Here is a 13,054-nt window from a genome sequence, read left to right as displayed (position 1 = left end):
GTCCTATGCTAAGCATTTTGCATACATTAACTCAAAACAATACCCATCTTTACTAACCTGAATATGTTATCTATAATAATAGCTTCTTATTATCCCTGGTTATTACCCAGTTCAGAAGCTCCCCTGACTGGGTGGCCAAGGGGCCAGAGTCGCTGTCACTACCCTCACAGGCTATTCTTGCTGATTATCCCCTCAAGGATATGCGGGAGTCCTAACCCACAGGACCTCAGATTGAGACCTTATTTGGAATAGGATCATTGCAGATGTAATTAAGATGAGGTCATGCTACAGTAGGGTCAGCCCCTATTCAGATATAACTACTGCCCCTATAAAAAAAGGAATTTAGGAGACACGGCTGCGTGAGGACTAGGCGATATGAAAACACTTTGCGGGAGCAAGAGTCTGAGGCTGCCAGTGCACACTGTTGCCCAGTGCGGTATTGCTTGCGCGTTGTTTCCCTGGGTCTCCTCCCTCTGGCTCTGGTTCCTGCCAGGCCCTCAACACTCAAAAATGACCAAAAAAAAAAAAAAAAAGGAAACAGCAAGATGATTTTCAAAAAGTAAAACTTAAAAAAGAAGCCCAAGTTAGAAAACACTACTGTTTAAAACTTCAAAATGAAAACTATACATCTGCCTGAGCAACTCAAAGAGGATGGAACACTTCTAACAAACAATAGGAAACCTCAAGGATTTGCATCACTGCAGTGCTGGAATTAAGCAAAGTGCTCTTCTTGGACTTAACGACCTTTTGTCTCAGTACACGTTTATAATTGATGCACACCTTTCAAACCTACTAAGTGAAGTGACTGCTGTGTTTACAGATAAAGATGCTAATGTATGATTAGCAGCAGTTCAACTTCAATCCCTGGCCCCCAAAATACAAGCTGAACAAATTTCTCCATTTTTTCCTTTGGCCTTGGCAGATAGATCCAGGAGGTTGAGGGAAAGTAAAGGGCTTCAAGAACAAAAAGAAAATCCCCATGCCACCAGCAACTCCATTTTTATCATTTTATTGGAAGGAACATGCCAATGACCAGCAGCACATCCAGGTTTATGAAAACGGGGCTTCACAGCCAAATGTCAGTTCACAGTTCAGGCTATGGTATCTGATTGGAGGATTAGGTGGTATGGATGAAGGCCTATCATCTACTGAAAACTTGAAAGGATTTATTGAGATAATAATTCCATGACTAATTGAATGCTGGATTGAAGCTGTGCCTCTGCAGCCAGCTGCTTCTGTTGGAAATGGTATAGAATGAGAGCCTCTACAAGTTATGCAGCAAGTCCTTAATATTATTTCCCTTTTGTGGAAACTGTCCAAAGAACATGATGAAACTCATAAATTGGAATCATGGCTTCGAAAGAATTGCCTTATTTGGGGCGCCAGATTCTGTTCTGGTTGCTCCTCTTCCAGTCCAACTCTCTGCTGTGGCCCGGGAGGGCAGTGGAGGATGGCCCAAGTGCTTGGGCTCTGCACCCCATGGGAGACCAGGAGAAGCACCTGGCTCCTGCCATCGGATCAGCGCGGTGCGCTGGCTGCAGCGTGCCAGCTGCGGTGGCCATTGGAGGGTGAACCAACGGCAAAAGGAATACCTTTCTCTCTGTCTCCTGTCTCTCTCTCTCACTGTCCACTCTCCTGTCAAAAGAAAAAAAAAAAAAAGAAGGAAAGAAAAGCATCAAGCATTGCATGATTTTCTCCAATAACATAGATCATCTCTTACTGAATTTAACACTGTCTGATATCATGGTCTCCTTGGCAAACGCCTCAACTTTGCAGAAAGTTTCCAGTTGGATAGAAATGATCAGAAGATTTGTGACAGAGACCCTTGAAGATGACTCTAGGCTGAATAGTAAGCAATTGAACAGATTGCTTGAAGTGTCGTGGAGGTTAGTGTAGATACAACACAGCAGAGAGGCTACTGAGACTCTGATTAAGGCAGTGTATATCTTTTATCAGCAGAGGGGCCTTATCCTTCAAGTTCAAACTTCGTTGCTGGTTTTTCAGTAAAATCTATCAGAAGGAAGAACTACGGTCTTACAGATTCAGATAAAGTGTTTTCACGTTGGCTGGCTGGTTTACCATTGCAACTTGCTCATCTTGGCTCCCGAAACCCTAAGGTTTTGTTTTGTTTTGTTTTTGTTTTTGTTTTTGTTTTTGTTTTGACAGGCAGAGTTAGAGAGAGATAGAGAGAGAGAAATGTCTTCCTTTTTCCATTGGTTCACCCCCCAAATAGCCGCTACTGCCAGCATGCTACGGCTGGTACGCTGTGCCGATCCGAAGCCAGGAGCCAGGTGCTTCCTCCTGGTCTCCCATGCGGAAACCCTGAGCTTTCTACACAGCTTATAGATATCATTCATACTGCTGCAGCAGGAGCAAATAAAGAATTTCTAAAAAGTTTGCAAGCTACTGCTCTCCGAATCTGTGATCCACAGGAAGGCACTGTGGTGGTTCTCCCTGCAGAGCCTCAGCAACATTTGGTTCAGCTTGTACATTTTCCACCCAGTCTGCCTGCTGATCTGCTTTCTCAGTTAAGTCATTGCTGTATTATGGGAAGACTCAGTTCAAGCTTGGTTGCTATGCTTATCGGGATACTGCACATGAGATCATCATTTTCTGGATGGAAATATTCAGTTAATAACTGGTTGATCAATGGTGTGAACAATGTCAGCTTCTTCTTTTCCACACTTGCAGGATTTTCGAAAGAGGAGTTGTTGGCTTCAGAGCCTGGAGGAGTTCCTCATGTCACCCAGACCCAGCTTTCCCCTGTGCTGCTCTACCTTATGGATTTGGGTCAACTTTTATACCACTGGCATGTGACAGAGGCAGTTTGTCACAGCTTATTGGTTATCCCTGTCCTAGGTCAGAGCTTTGACATCCTGCAAAGTGCCAGTAAGCTAGGCACTAGGTTGGTTTGACTGTAATTCCTAACAGCGTGGCCGGCTGTGTTTCTGGTGTTATCTGTAGGCTCCTGGAGCATACTTGTGTAGTTAGTGAGACTCTACTGCCATTTCTGGCTTCTTGTTGCTACAGTCTTCTCTAGAGAAAGGGGAAGCAGAGCATCTAAGGAAGAGGGACAAGCTCTGGGGGGCCTGCGTCTCTACCTTGGCTCTTCTCCTCGAGTCCTCAGGTTGATGCAGAGCCTGTGGGTGAACAGGGTTGGGGCTGAGGAGCTGCCCGTGGTGGGCCAGCTGCTTCGCCTGCCGCTTCAGCACGCTCCCCTCAGACCCACGTGTTGACCAATGCTATCTTGGTGCAGCAGATCATCAAGAATATCCCAGCCTTGAAGAGTAGCAGTGTGCAGGAGCCATGTATGTCAGCGACTTACGTTATTGCTTCCATGTGTACATCACGGGGCAATACCCACGGGCCCAGCGCCTTGAGTGCAGGGTACTGAAGAGGAGCTGTGGTACCTCCTGTGGGAAATTGGGTACTCACATCTATCTTATTTTGAGGAGAGGCTGATATAATAGATGTTTGTCATTAAAGCTGAACTTTTAAAGAAAAAAAAATAAAAAAGAGAAATTTAGACCCAGAGAGGGCACCCACAGAAGGAAGATGTGAAGAGACCCAGTGAGAAGACAGCCATCTAAAGGGAAGCAGAGAGGCCTGGAAGAGACCTTTTCTTCCAAATCCTTAGAGGGATCCAAGACTGCCAACACCTTGATCCTGAACTTCAAGCCTCTGGACCCACCACACAATGCATTTCTGTTCCTCACACCCAGTCTGTGGGAAGCTGCTTCAGCAGCTGGAGCAGACTAGTAACACAGTGGAACAAGGGAAGGAGTCTCTCTCGTGACCGTCAGCACTAAGTGGGAAAGAGAACAGTCAGGCCCTCTTATCACCTTCTCCGCTGATGCTGTCACTAATAGAGAATGGCTAGGTCTGTGCAGGCAGCTCACTCCTGAGGAGCGTTAGTCCATAGCAGTGTCCGCTGTAGCAGTGTTCTGCATACAGGCATGTGCAGTACTTCTTGCTGTTTATTTTGCATTGAAAACAGTCTCAAAGTTGAGTACAAAGAGCACTCTGCAGGTGTTGCAAATGTTAGCCATTTGTAACAGTATACTCCAGGGTCCTTAGGGCTATCACTCAACTGTGGAGTAATTGATATATCAGAGTATACCATACAGGTTCTGGATCAGCCTTTGAAGTAAATACTACATTTTCACACAGCTTGGTTACTTGCTGTGCCAGCTTCCTACAGCAGCTGTAATACCTTATCACAAATCAAGTGCTTACAGTTGTGGAGGGCGAATCTGTAAGAGCTCTCATGGGATTAAAATGACAGCATCAACAGAGCTACTTTCTCCTGGGAGCTCTAGGGGCAATGTGGGTCCCTTTTCCAGCTTCTTGAGGCCACCTGCATTCCCTGGTTCCTGGCCCCTTCCTCCATCTTCAAATCCCTCTGTGACTCTGGCCTCCTTTCTTGTCTCCCTCTTCCACTTGAAAGGACACTCGGGATTACATTGGGCCCTCTTGGCTCTTGGCTAACCCAAGATCAACCCCCTATTTTTTTTTTTTTTTAATTTTATTTACTTACAGGAGGTAGGTCTTGCATCTGCTGGTTCTCTCCTCAAATGCCCACAACAGTCGGAATCCAGGTCTCCCATGGTGGCATAGACCCAAGTACTTGGGCCATCATCTGCTGCCTCCCAGCGTCTACACTAGCAGTGAGCTGGAATTGGAAATATGGGAGGCAGGAGTCCTACATGGCCACTTAGTAGATGCACAAAATGCTGGCCCCAGCTCCCTATTTAAAAGTCAGACAATTACCAACCTTACTTCCATCTGCAATCTAATTCCCTTTTGCCATACAGAAGAACCAATGCACAGGTTGCAGGCAGTTGAAGGGAGAAGTTTGGGAGGGCGGTGGGATAGAGGGGAGGGTATTATTTGGCTTTCCACACTTGCCCAGGGTCACAGAACTGGTTAAGTGCTAGCACTGAGTACTGTGTCCATTAAACAGCTATATGGACTGCTCGCTCAGACTCGACACAGGGCGCATTGTACCGGTAGACGTTTTCCTTCGATATGATTACCATTGTTTCAGAGCAACGTGTAGCCACAGCTTTAAAACGTGCCAGGCCCGGCTACTCCGAGGACAGCGCCTCCCGCCAGACTCAGGCGACTTCCTTGACCGACAACCCGAGAGACGACCAGCCGGCCCGCCCAGCGGAAGCGCGCCAGTCGCAGGCGCTTGGAGCTGGCGCGGGTCGCCAGGGAAGCGGGTGAGCGAGTGAGGCGTCTTCGCCCCGGGGCGCGGTGTCTGTGGGAAGGAGCGCAGCGGGCGGCCGGAGGCCCGGGAGTGCCTCGGCGTGGGACCTGGAGGACAGGGCGGCGCCCACGCCGGGTGAGGGAGAGCGGAAGGCCCGCGCTGATCGCCCCCTGCAGCGCCCCAACCCTGGCCCCGGCCCCAGCCCCCTCGGCGCGCGCCCCCTCCCTGAGGCGGCTGGGGCGTGGCGCAGGTGCAGCGCAGGTGGGGCCAGGTGGCTCAGCCAGGGCCAGGGGTCCGGCAGGGCCTAGTCGCTTTTGTAGGAGGAAAGATTTTTGTCGCGGGTGAGAAGAATGATTCGTCGCCCAGTTAACCTGTGGCTCACGGGTGATCTCGCCTCTAAGCGTTTGCCACACTTTTTTTTTTTTTTTTTTTTTTTTTTTTTAAGTAGTAAAAGGCATGTGAACGGACCCTATACTTTGACCTCAGAGCATATGCAGGGCTTGTAAGGATTTTTAAGGTTGTAACAGTGGCTGGGAAATTGGGCATAAAGGGTGAAACGTGGCTTTCAGCTAAGAAAAATCTCGTAGCTCTGGCTTAGCAGGTACTCTCCATTGCATGGAATAGAGGCCCCGAGGGAACAAAGAAAAGAGACACGGGAAAAGTCGCCCCCTTGTGTAGCAGCAGCCGCGGTGGCCCTGGCCAGTTAGAATTCCGGTACAGGGTGGTTTTTCCTTCATGCGCCCAAACACATCCAGACACCTAACTGTTCTGGGAAAGAATTGTTTTGGATGACAATGCATCTGATTCGATGTAGAAATCATTTCTAGATTTTCCTGATAATGTTGTGACTAAACAGAAATATAAACTGTAAGTTTTACACCTCACAATATTGTAGGTTTTGGGCTGTGATTTTTGCTTTACTGGTCATTCTCTTTATGGGATTAAAAAAAAAAACCCACCATGAGCTTTTGTAAAAGTAAAGTTTTTTAATGAAAAAATATGCACCCCTTTGTAAGGTCTTAATAATGAAGATATCTGCCATTTATTAAGGCGCTGGGAATCTTACATCTCATTTTACATTTTGCACACACTCTCAGATGTATTGAGCAGTCTGAAGTCAGTGTGTTTCACATCTCATTCCAGTTGCAGGCTCCTCTAGCTCAGCCTGTCTAAAATGGAGTGGATTTTTCCTTTCTCCCATATTCTGCCACACTTCTGCCATGCTCCTACCACCAGAAAAATCAAAGAAAAAGCTAGACACACCACCACTGATTGTGCCTTTTTCTCTCTAGGAATATCGTCACCATTCATCCAGTTTATGCCAGAAATCTGGGAATCCATCGTGCCTCCGTCCTCCCTTCCTGTCCCCCAGAGAAATCTGTAGCAAAAATGTGTCAATTGTTGCCACTTCTTCCTTCCCAGTTTCTTCTTCCCCACTGGCACCACCTATGTCATTGCACCATCATTTTCCTGCTTTGTCTACTCATGGAGCCTCTGATCTGGCCCCTCCATGCCTCCACCCTCTGGTCTGCTCACTCTGCAGCTTGTGTGGGTGATTTTTCTAATACGCTTGTGTGAGGACTGTATTGCCCTCCTGGTTAAAACCCTGCAGGGACAGCCTATTAATTACCCTGAGGACAAAAAATCCAGCCATCTAACTGTGCCTCATAATGGACTTCAGATGCAGCCCTGTTGCTGTAGCCCCTTACAGTCGTCTTGAATTCCTTGAACGTAATCCCTTTTGCTCTGCAATGTGCCATTCCCTCCGCCTTGATCACGCTTTCCCTCCTCTTTGGCCAACTTCCACTTATCCTTCAGGCTCTAGTTTAAGTATACGTTTGCCCACTGCTTTGGATATTTCTGCTATAAACCGGCATGCTCTTCTTGGAAGACTTGCCCTCCACATTTGTTGAGGTTTATGGCCACCTCTGCATGGGACATCCCTGATGCCAGAGACCAAGAGAGATTTGTTCAGGATTCCAACTTCTGACTCAGAGTTGGGGCTCAGTGTCTGCCTGTTGAGTGAATAATGTAGGGAGGGAAACTTTTTTCTATGTCTTCTTAGATTCATGCTTGAGGCCCTGAAAATTAAACTGACAAAAAGAGATAGATGGGAGAAAAAGTCTACTACATCTCCAAATTGTGAAATGTTAAACCAAGATACTTACATTTTAACTAACTCTGTGATAAATTAGGGAACAGAAGCTAGATCAAGGACAGAGGCTTCTAAAGTGAAGAGCAAGAGGGTAAATATGTGGAAGAAACAACAGAGGATAAAGAAACAACAGAGGATAAAGATTATTTAGATAACAGAAGATAAAGGTTTATAATGCAAACTTAAATTGATGCCTTCCCTGTTGGTAACAAATGTATTCCTGGTACTGGAGGGAAAAACACATTTACAAAGGTTATTGCCATTACCTAGGGGGATGTTTGTATTTAAATGAAAGTGAAAAGGATAAAGAACAAATTGCTTTCAGCTCCAAGCAATTCTTGTGCCAAAGTGGAATGCTTGTGGCAAACTGATCCCTTTCAAAGGAATAAGCTGTGCCATATTGTGATGATTAGAGCTACTTTAGCTTGTAGGGGTGAAGAGAAATTTCCCCTGTCTTCTAGAGCTTTGCCCAAATGAAGTGACAATAGATTAAAGAGGAGAGAAGTTATACACATTTATTAATGTGCCTGGGGCAGGGTTGGGATCACAGGTGTGTGATTACCCACAAACCCAACATGGTCCTGACACATCTTTACCCCTTTTTCTGTAGGTGAGGGAGAAGAGGGGAGTTTAAGGGAAATTGTGAATGATTTTTAGAGGAACTCTGTGGGCTTGGAGAACATAAATAGCCCAGGACAAAAATCTGTTTTGCCTGCAGCAGAGACAGTGCGTTAGAGATGCTTCTGGGACTGAAACTCAGAGAATGGCTTACAAAAAAATCTATCCAGGCAGAATTCACTCTTTCTTGGGATACGAGCTTACTTAAGAGAAGCTTAGGGGAAGAGACACAGGTTATTTATATCACTTTTGGCTTGTCCAAACTTTAGGCAGATAAAGGCACTTTGCAGGTAGCCTCTCCTTGTACTTGAAGACGGAAGACAAGGTTAGAGGGACATTGACTCTTAGCCTGCTTTTAAGACTTTTTTAATTTTCTTTTGATCAAACTTCTCAGCATGCCAAAAAACACCACATTTGGGGGATATCATTTTTAGCCTCAACAGGATGATTTATGCCTTTTGAAAGTGAATGTACTTCTCAGATGTTTCTGTTTTTGAAGGTAGATTTGAAGAGCCCTTGGGGACTGCGTGGGTGGAGCCCAGCTGTGCGGGAGCCCAGCATGGATGACTACACAGTCCTGAGGGTGATCGGCGAGGGCTCCTTCGGCAGAGCTCTTCTTGTGCAGCAGGAAAGCAGTAATCAGCTGTTCGCAATGAAGGAAATAAGGCTCCCCAAGGTCACTGCTAAAGAAACTAGGTCATAGTGAGCATGCGCTTGCAGTTTGTATAAGACAATAAGTTCTTGATGCTTAACGAGGAATTTCTCCTCCATGCAAACGATGTAATCTGTTTATTCATTGGCTTTATAAGAGCTTGATATAGTTTATGTGGCTCTTAGGACACTGCAGTTAGCAAAAGGAAAAAAATTAGCCCATGTTCAGATAGTGATTATTGTTTATTTTATCCCAGTGTGTAATCAGCAGTAATTTCCAATCGTGTATACCTAACAGTGTAGCAGATCTTTGCCAAATGCAGTTCAGGTGCAGTATTAATGAGAACGGGACATAAAAATATGAAGAGCAAAGACCTAGGCTGCTCGCTCTTAGAATCAGGGAACTGACCATCTGGATCCATGAACAGGTGTCATTTCCCTCTAGACTTTATTACCATGTACTACAGTTGTCCTATGAAACAATACATGCTATGGAGCCTGCTTAATAATATTTTGTGGTTTTTTTTTGTTTGTTTTGATGGACTTATTTATTTGTCTGAAAGGCAGAATAGCAGAGAGAAAGGGAGAAGCAGACATAATGAGAGATCTTCCATTTGCTGGTTCATTCCCCAAATGCCTACAACAGCCAGAGTTGAGCTAAGCCGAAGCCAGGAGCCAGGAACACCATCTGGGTCTACAACGTGGGTGGCAAGGACCTAAGCACTGGGGCCATCTTCCACTGGCTTCCCAGGTGCATTAAAAGGAAGCTAGATCAGAAGTAGAGCAGGAACTTGAACCCAGGCAGTTTGATGTGGAATGCAGGCATCCCAGTTGGCATCCTAACTACTGTGCCAAATGCCTACCGCACACCACTGAATTCTTGACCGTGTTATCTTGGGCCACAGACTGGTAAAATGTTACAGGTGGTCAAAACATTAAATCCTTGATTTATCTTTTAGGATGTCCTGTTCTTGATGGCATACTGGCCCTCCAAGTCAGTGATGCTTAGGTGAATATTAAAACTAGTTTACAGGAAAAAAAAAACTCATTTCCACTCTGTACATGTAAGAAATGGAAAGAGAAAATATTAGTATAATAAAATAGTCAGATCCAGCATGCAAAATATAGTCTCCTGCATGGGTACAGGGGCACAAATGCTGGGGCCATCTTCTGCTGCTTTCCCAGGTGCATTAGCAATGAGTTGGATGTGATGCTATTTTAAATACAATGTTAGGGGTGGGTATTATGGCACAGCAGGTTAAGCTGCCACTTGGGATGCTGACATCCCATAACGGATTGCCAGATCAAGTCCCAGCTGCTCTGCTTTCAGTCCAGCTCCCTACTAGTGGGCCTGGGAAGCTGTGGATGATGGTTCAAGTAGTTGAGTTCCTACCACCCATGGGAGACCTGGATAGAGTTCCTGGCTTTTGGCTTCAGCCTAGCCCAGCCCTAGTTGTGGCCATTTTGGGAGTGAATCAATGGATGAATGATACTTCTCTGCTATGCCACTTTTCAATAAATAAGACTTTAAAAATAAAATGCAATATAAATTTATAGTTTAAAATCTTTTTCTAGTCTTTTTCTGAAACACAGAAGTCTAGGAAGGAGGCTGTTCTGTTAGCCAAAATGAAACACCCCAATATTGTTGCCTTCAAAGAATCATTTGAAGGTGAGTATGAACTCCCATACATATGTGCACTTTTGAATTTATTTATGGCCACTGCAACTTTCCTAAAGACACTTATATTTGTTTTAGCTGAAGGACATCTATATATTGTGATGGAATATTGTGATGGAGGGGATCTAATGCAAAAGATTAAACAGCAAAAGGGAAAGTTATTTCCTGAAGATACGGTAAGAGACTACTTACATGTTTGTCCTTAAGATTCAGAAGTAACTTTTCTCATAAACTTCTTCTCAGTTAAAATTAAAGCATTGGTATCTAGGATTATCCAACACCCTAATTAGAAACAACTGCTTTTTCTAAGAGCTATTTGTTTGAAAGGCAGAGTTACAGAGAGAATCTTTCATCTGCTGGTTCACACCCCAGATGGCTGCAACATCCAGGGCTGAGCCAGGCTGCAGCCAGGAGCCAGGACCCAGGAGTCAGGAGCGTCATCCAGTCTCTCGTGTGGGTGCAGGGGCCCCAGCATGTAGTCCATCTTCCATTGCTTTCCCAGGAGCATTAACAGGGAACTGAATCAGAAGTGGAGCAGCTGGGATTTGAACCGGTATGCATTTGGGACACTGGCACTGCAGGCAGTGGCTCAACCATCTTTCCTAGAGAAACCCCAACAACTGATTTCTATACTAATGTTACTGAATGGTATCCTAAGGATGTGGCTGCCCAAAATATTTTTAGAAAGTAAAATCAATATGATGGTTATAAAATATAAAAGAATAAAATTTTCAAGTTTACAAGATTTTGAAAATTGTGTTACTCATTGTACTTTATAATAGATATTTCAGTCTTAATTTATTGTACTGAATTTTATTTTAATTTTCATTTATTATTTGAGAGGCAGAGAAATTTTTATTATTTGAGAGGCAGAGACTGACACAATGTTTCATCTTCGGGTTCACATCTCAAATGCTCACAATGGCCAGGACTGAGCTGGACCAAAACTGGGGGCCAGATGCACAGGCCAGGTCTTCCACATGGGTAGCAGGAACCCAATTACTTGAGCCATCACCACGATCTCCCAAGGTGTGCATTGACAGGAAGCTCCAGTCAGCAGCTGATGGCTCAAGTACTTGGGTCTCTGCTTCACACGTGGGAGACCTGGATGAAGTTCCAGGCTCCTCGCTTCAGCCTGGCTCAGCCCCAGTTGCGGGTATTTGGGAGTGAACCAGCAGATGAAAGATCTCTTTCCTCTTCCGACTATCTCTGTCTCTCCGCCTTTCAAATGAAAGTAAATCAGTGAATAATTCAACCACTAATGCTTTAAAAAAAGAAACCAAATTGCCATTTGAATCATACATGAAATAGGCATGGGGATCACAGCTTTTCTGGATTTCTTTAGACAACACTGAATCTTTTTTTTTTTTTTTGACAGGCAGAGTGGACAGTGAGAGAGAGAGACAGAGAGAAAGGTCTTCCTTTGCCGTTGGTTCACCCTCCAATGGCCGCCGCGGCCAGCACGCTGCGGCCGGCGCACCGCGCTGAACCGATGGCAGGAGCCAGGAGCCAGGTGCTTTTCCTGGTCTCCCATGGGGTGCAGGGCCCAAGCACCTGGGCCATCCTCCACTGCACTCCCGGGCCACAGCAGAGAGCTGGCCTGGAAGAGGGGCAACCGGGACAAAATCCGGCGCCCCGACCGGGGCTAGAACCCGGTGTGCCGGCGCCGCTAGGCAGAGGATTAGCCTAGTGAGCCGCGGCGCCGGCCCACAACACTGAATCTTAATCGAACTAAGATGAGTGCAGGAGTTTTGTGCTCACGTTGTGTAAAACCCTGGGCAGCTGCATCCTAGAAATGGTTCTTTGGAATTTGGGGTTAGCGTTTACCCGTTACTACGTGTTTGTGGATTTTGCATCTTTTTCCTTACAGATACTTAATTGGTTTACACAAATGTGCCTTGGAGTAAATCACATTCACAAGAAACGGGTGCTACACAGAGATATCAAATCCAAGGTGAGTGGACTATATTTTTGGAGCTTAAAGAAAACCCAAAGCTGTATCGTTCGGTCTTTTGTTTTCTGTTACCTTATTTCCTTTTGGGACATTTCTGTTTAGTTGAAAAATATTTTTCAGCCTGATATTTATTTATTTACTTTTATTTAGTTAAAAAAATCTTCCCAGCTTTATTAAGATAAAAATGTATAAAGATACCATGCATTAAGATATAAAATTGTATATAGTTATGAGGTATATCTTTTTTTAATGTATGTATACCTTGTGAAATGATGAACTCAAACTAATTAACATACCCATCACCTTGCATACTTATCCATTTTTGTGGTGAGAACCTTTTGGATGTATTCGCTTAGCAGTGTTCAAGCATACTGTATGTTATTATGAACTGTCATTAACAAGCCATACACCTGATCTGAACTATTCGTTCCTTCAAACTGAAACTTTGTACCCTTTGACTTAATATTAACCAAATAAAGTATCACCTGAGAAGAAGCCACTAGAGTCACTTTGGTAGTGTATGCTAATATGTTCCCAGCCTTTTTGGTCCCCATTCCTGAGTACATATGTTCTCAGATGGAAAGTAGTTGAGGGGCCGGCGCTGTGGCGTAGCAGGTAAAGCTGCTGCCTGCAGTCCCGGCATCCCATATGGGCACCAGTTCAAGTCTTGGCTGCTCCACTTCCGATCCAGCTCTTTGCTATGGCCTGGGAAAGCAGTATTAGATGGCCCAAGTTGTTGGGCCCCTGCACCCACGTGGGAAACCTGGAAGAAGCTCCTGGCTCCTG

The 13,054-nt window shown here is 45.2% G+C and overlaps 1 protein-coding gene and 1 pseudogene across 16 annotated transcripts in view; both read left to right on the top strand.

Moving 5' to 3' along the window:
• Positions 1-375: 375 nt before the first annotated feature.
• LOC100345631 (testis-expressed protein 10-like) lies at positions 376-5,229 on the top strand (annotated as a pseudogene).
• NEK3 (NIMA related kinase 3) overlaps positions 5,137-13,054 on the top strand; it is a 32,882-nt gene continuing 24,964 nt past the window's right edge. For 2 of the 16 annotated variants that reach the window (XM_070048904.1, XM_008273882.4), the window contains exons 1-5: positions 5,145-5,225; positions 8,489-8,661; positions 10,212-10,305; positions 10,393-10,490; positions 12,185-12,268. In XM_070048904.1, the coding sequence (XP_069905005.1) occupies positions 8,545-8,661; positions 10,212-10,305; positions 10,393-10,490; positions 12,185-12,268 (393 nt within the window). In that variant the 5' untranslated portion in view covers positions 5,145-5,225; positions 8,489-8,544. Of the gene's footprint in view, positions 5,348-5,625; positions 8,662-10,211; positions 10,491-12,184; positions 12,269-13,054 lie in introns of those variants that run through there. The other 14 variants (XM_017350292.3, XM_008273884.4, XM_070048905.1 and 11 more) reach the window with 11 other exon arrangements.

Source organism: Oryctolagus cuniculus, chromosome 9 (assembly GCF_964237555.1).
Source record: "Oryctolagus cuniculus chromosome 9, mOryCun1.1, whole genome shotgun sequence".
Taxonomy (NCBI): Eukaryota; Metazoa; Chordata; class Mammalia; order Lagomorpha; family Leporidae; genus Oryctolagus; species Oryctolagus cuniculus.
The sequence above is the reverse complement of the archived record's forward strand: the minus strand, read 5'-3'. Positions and strand labels throughout refer to the sequence as shown.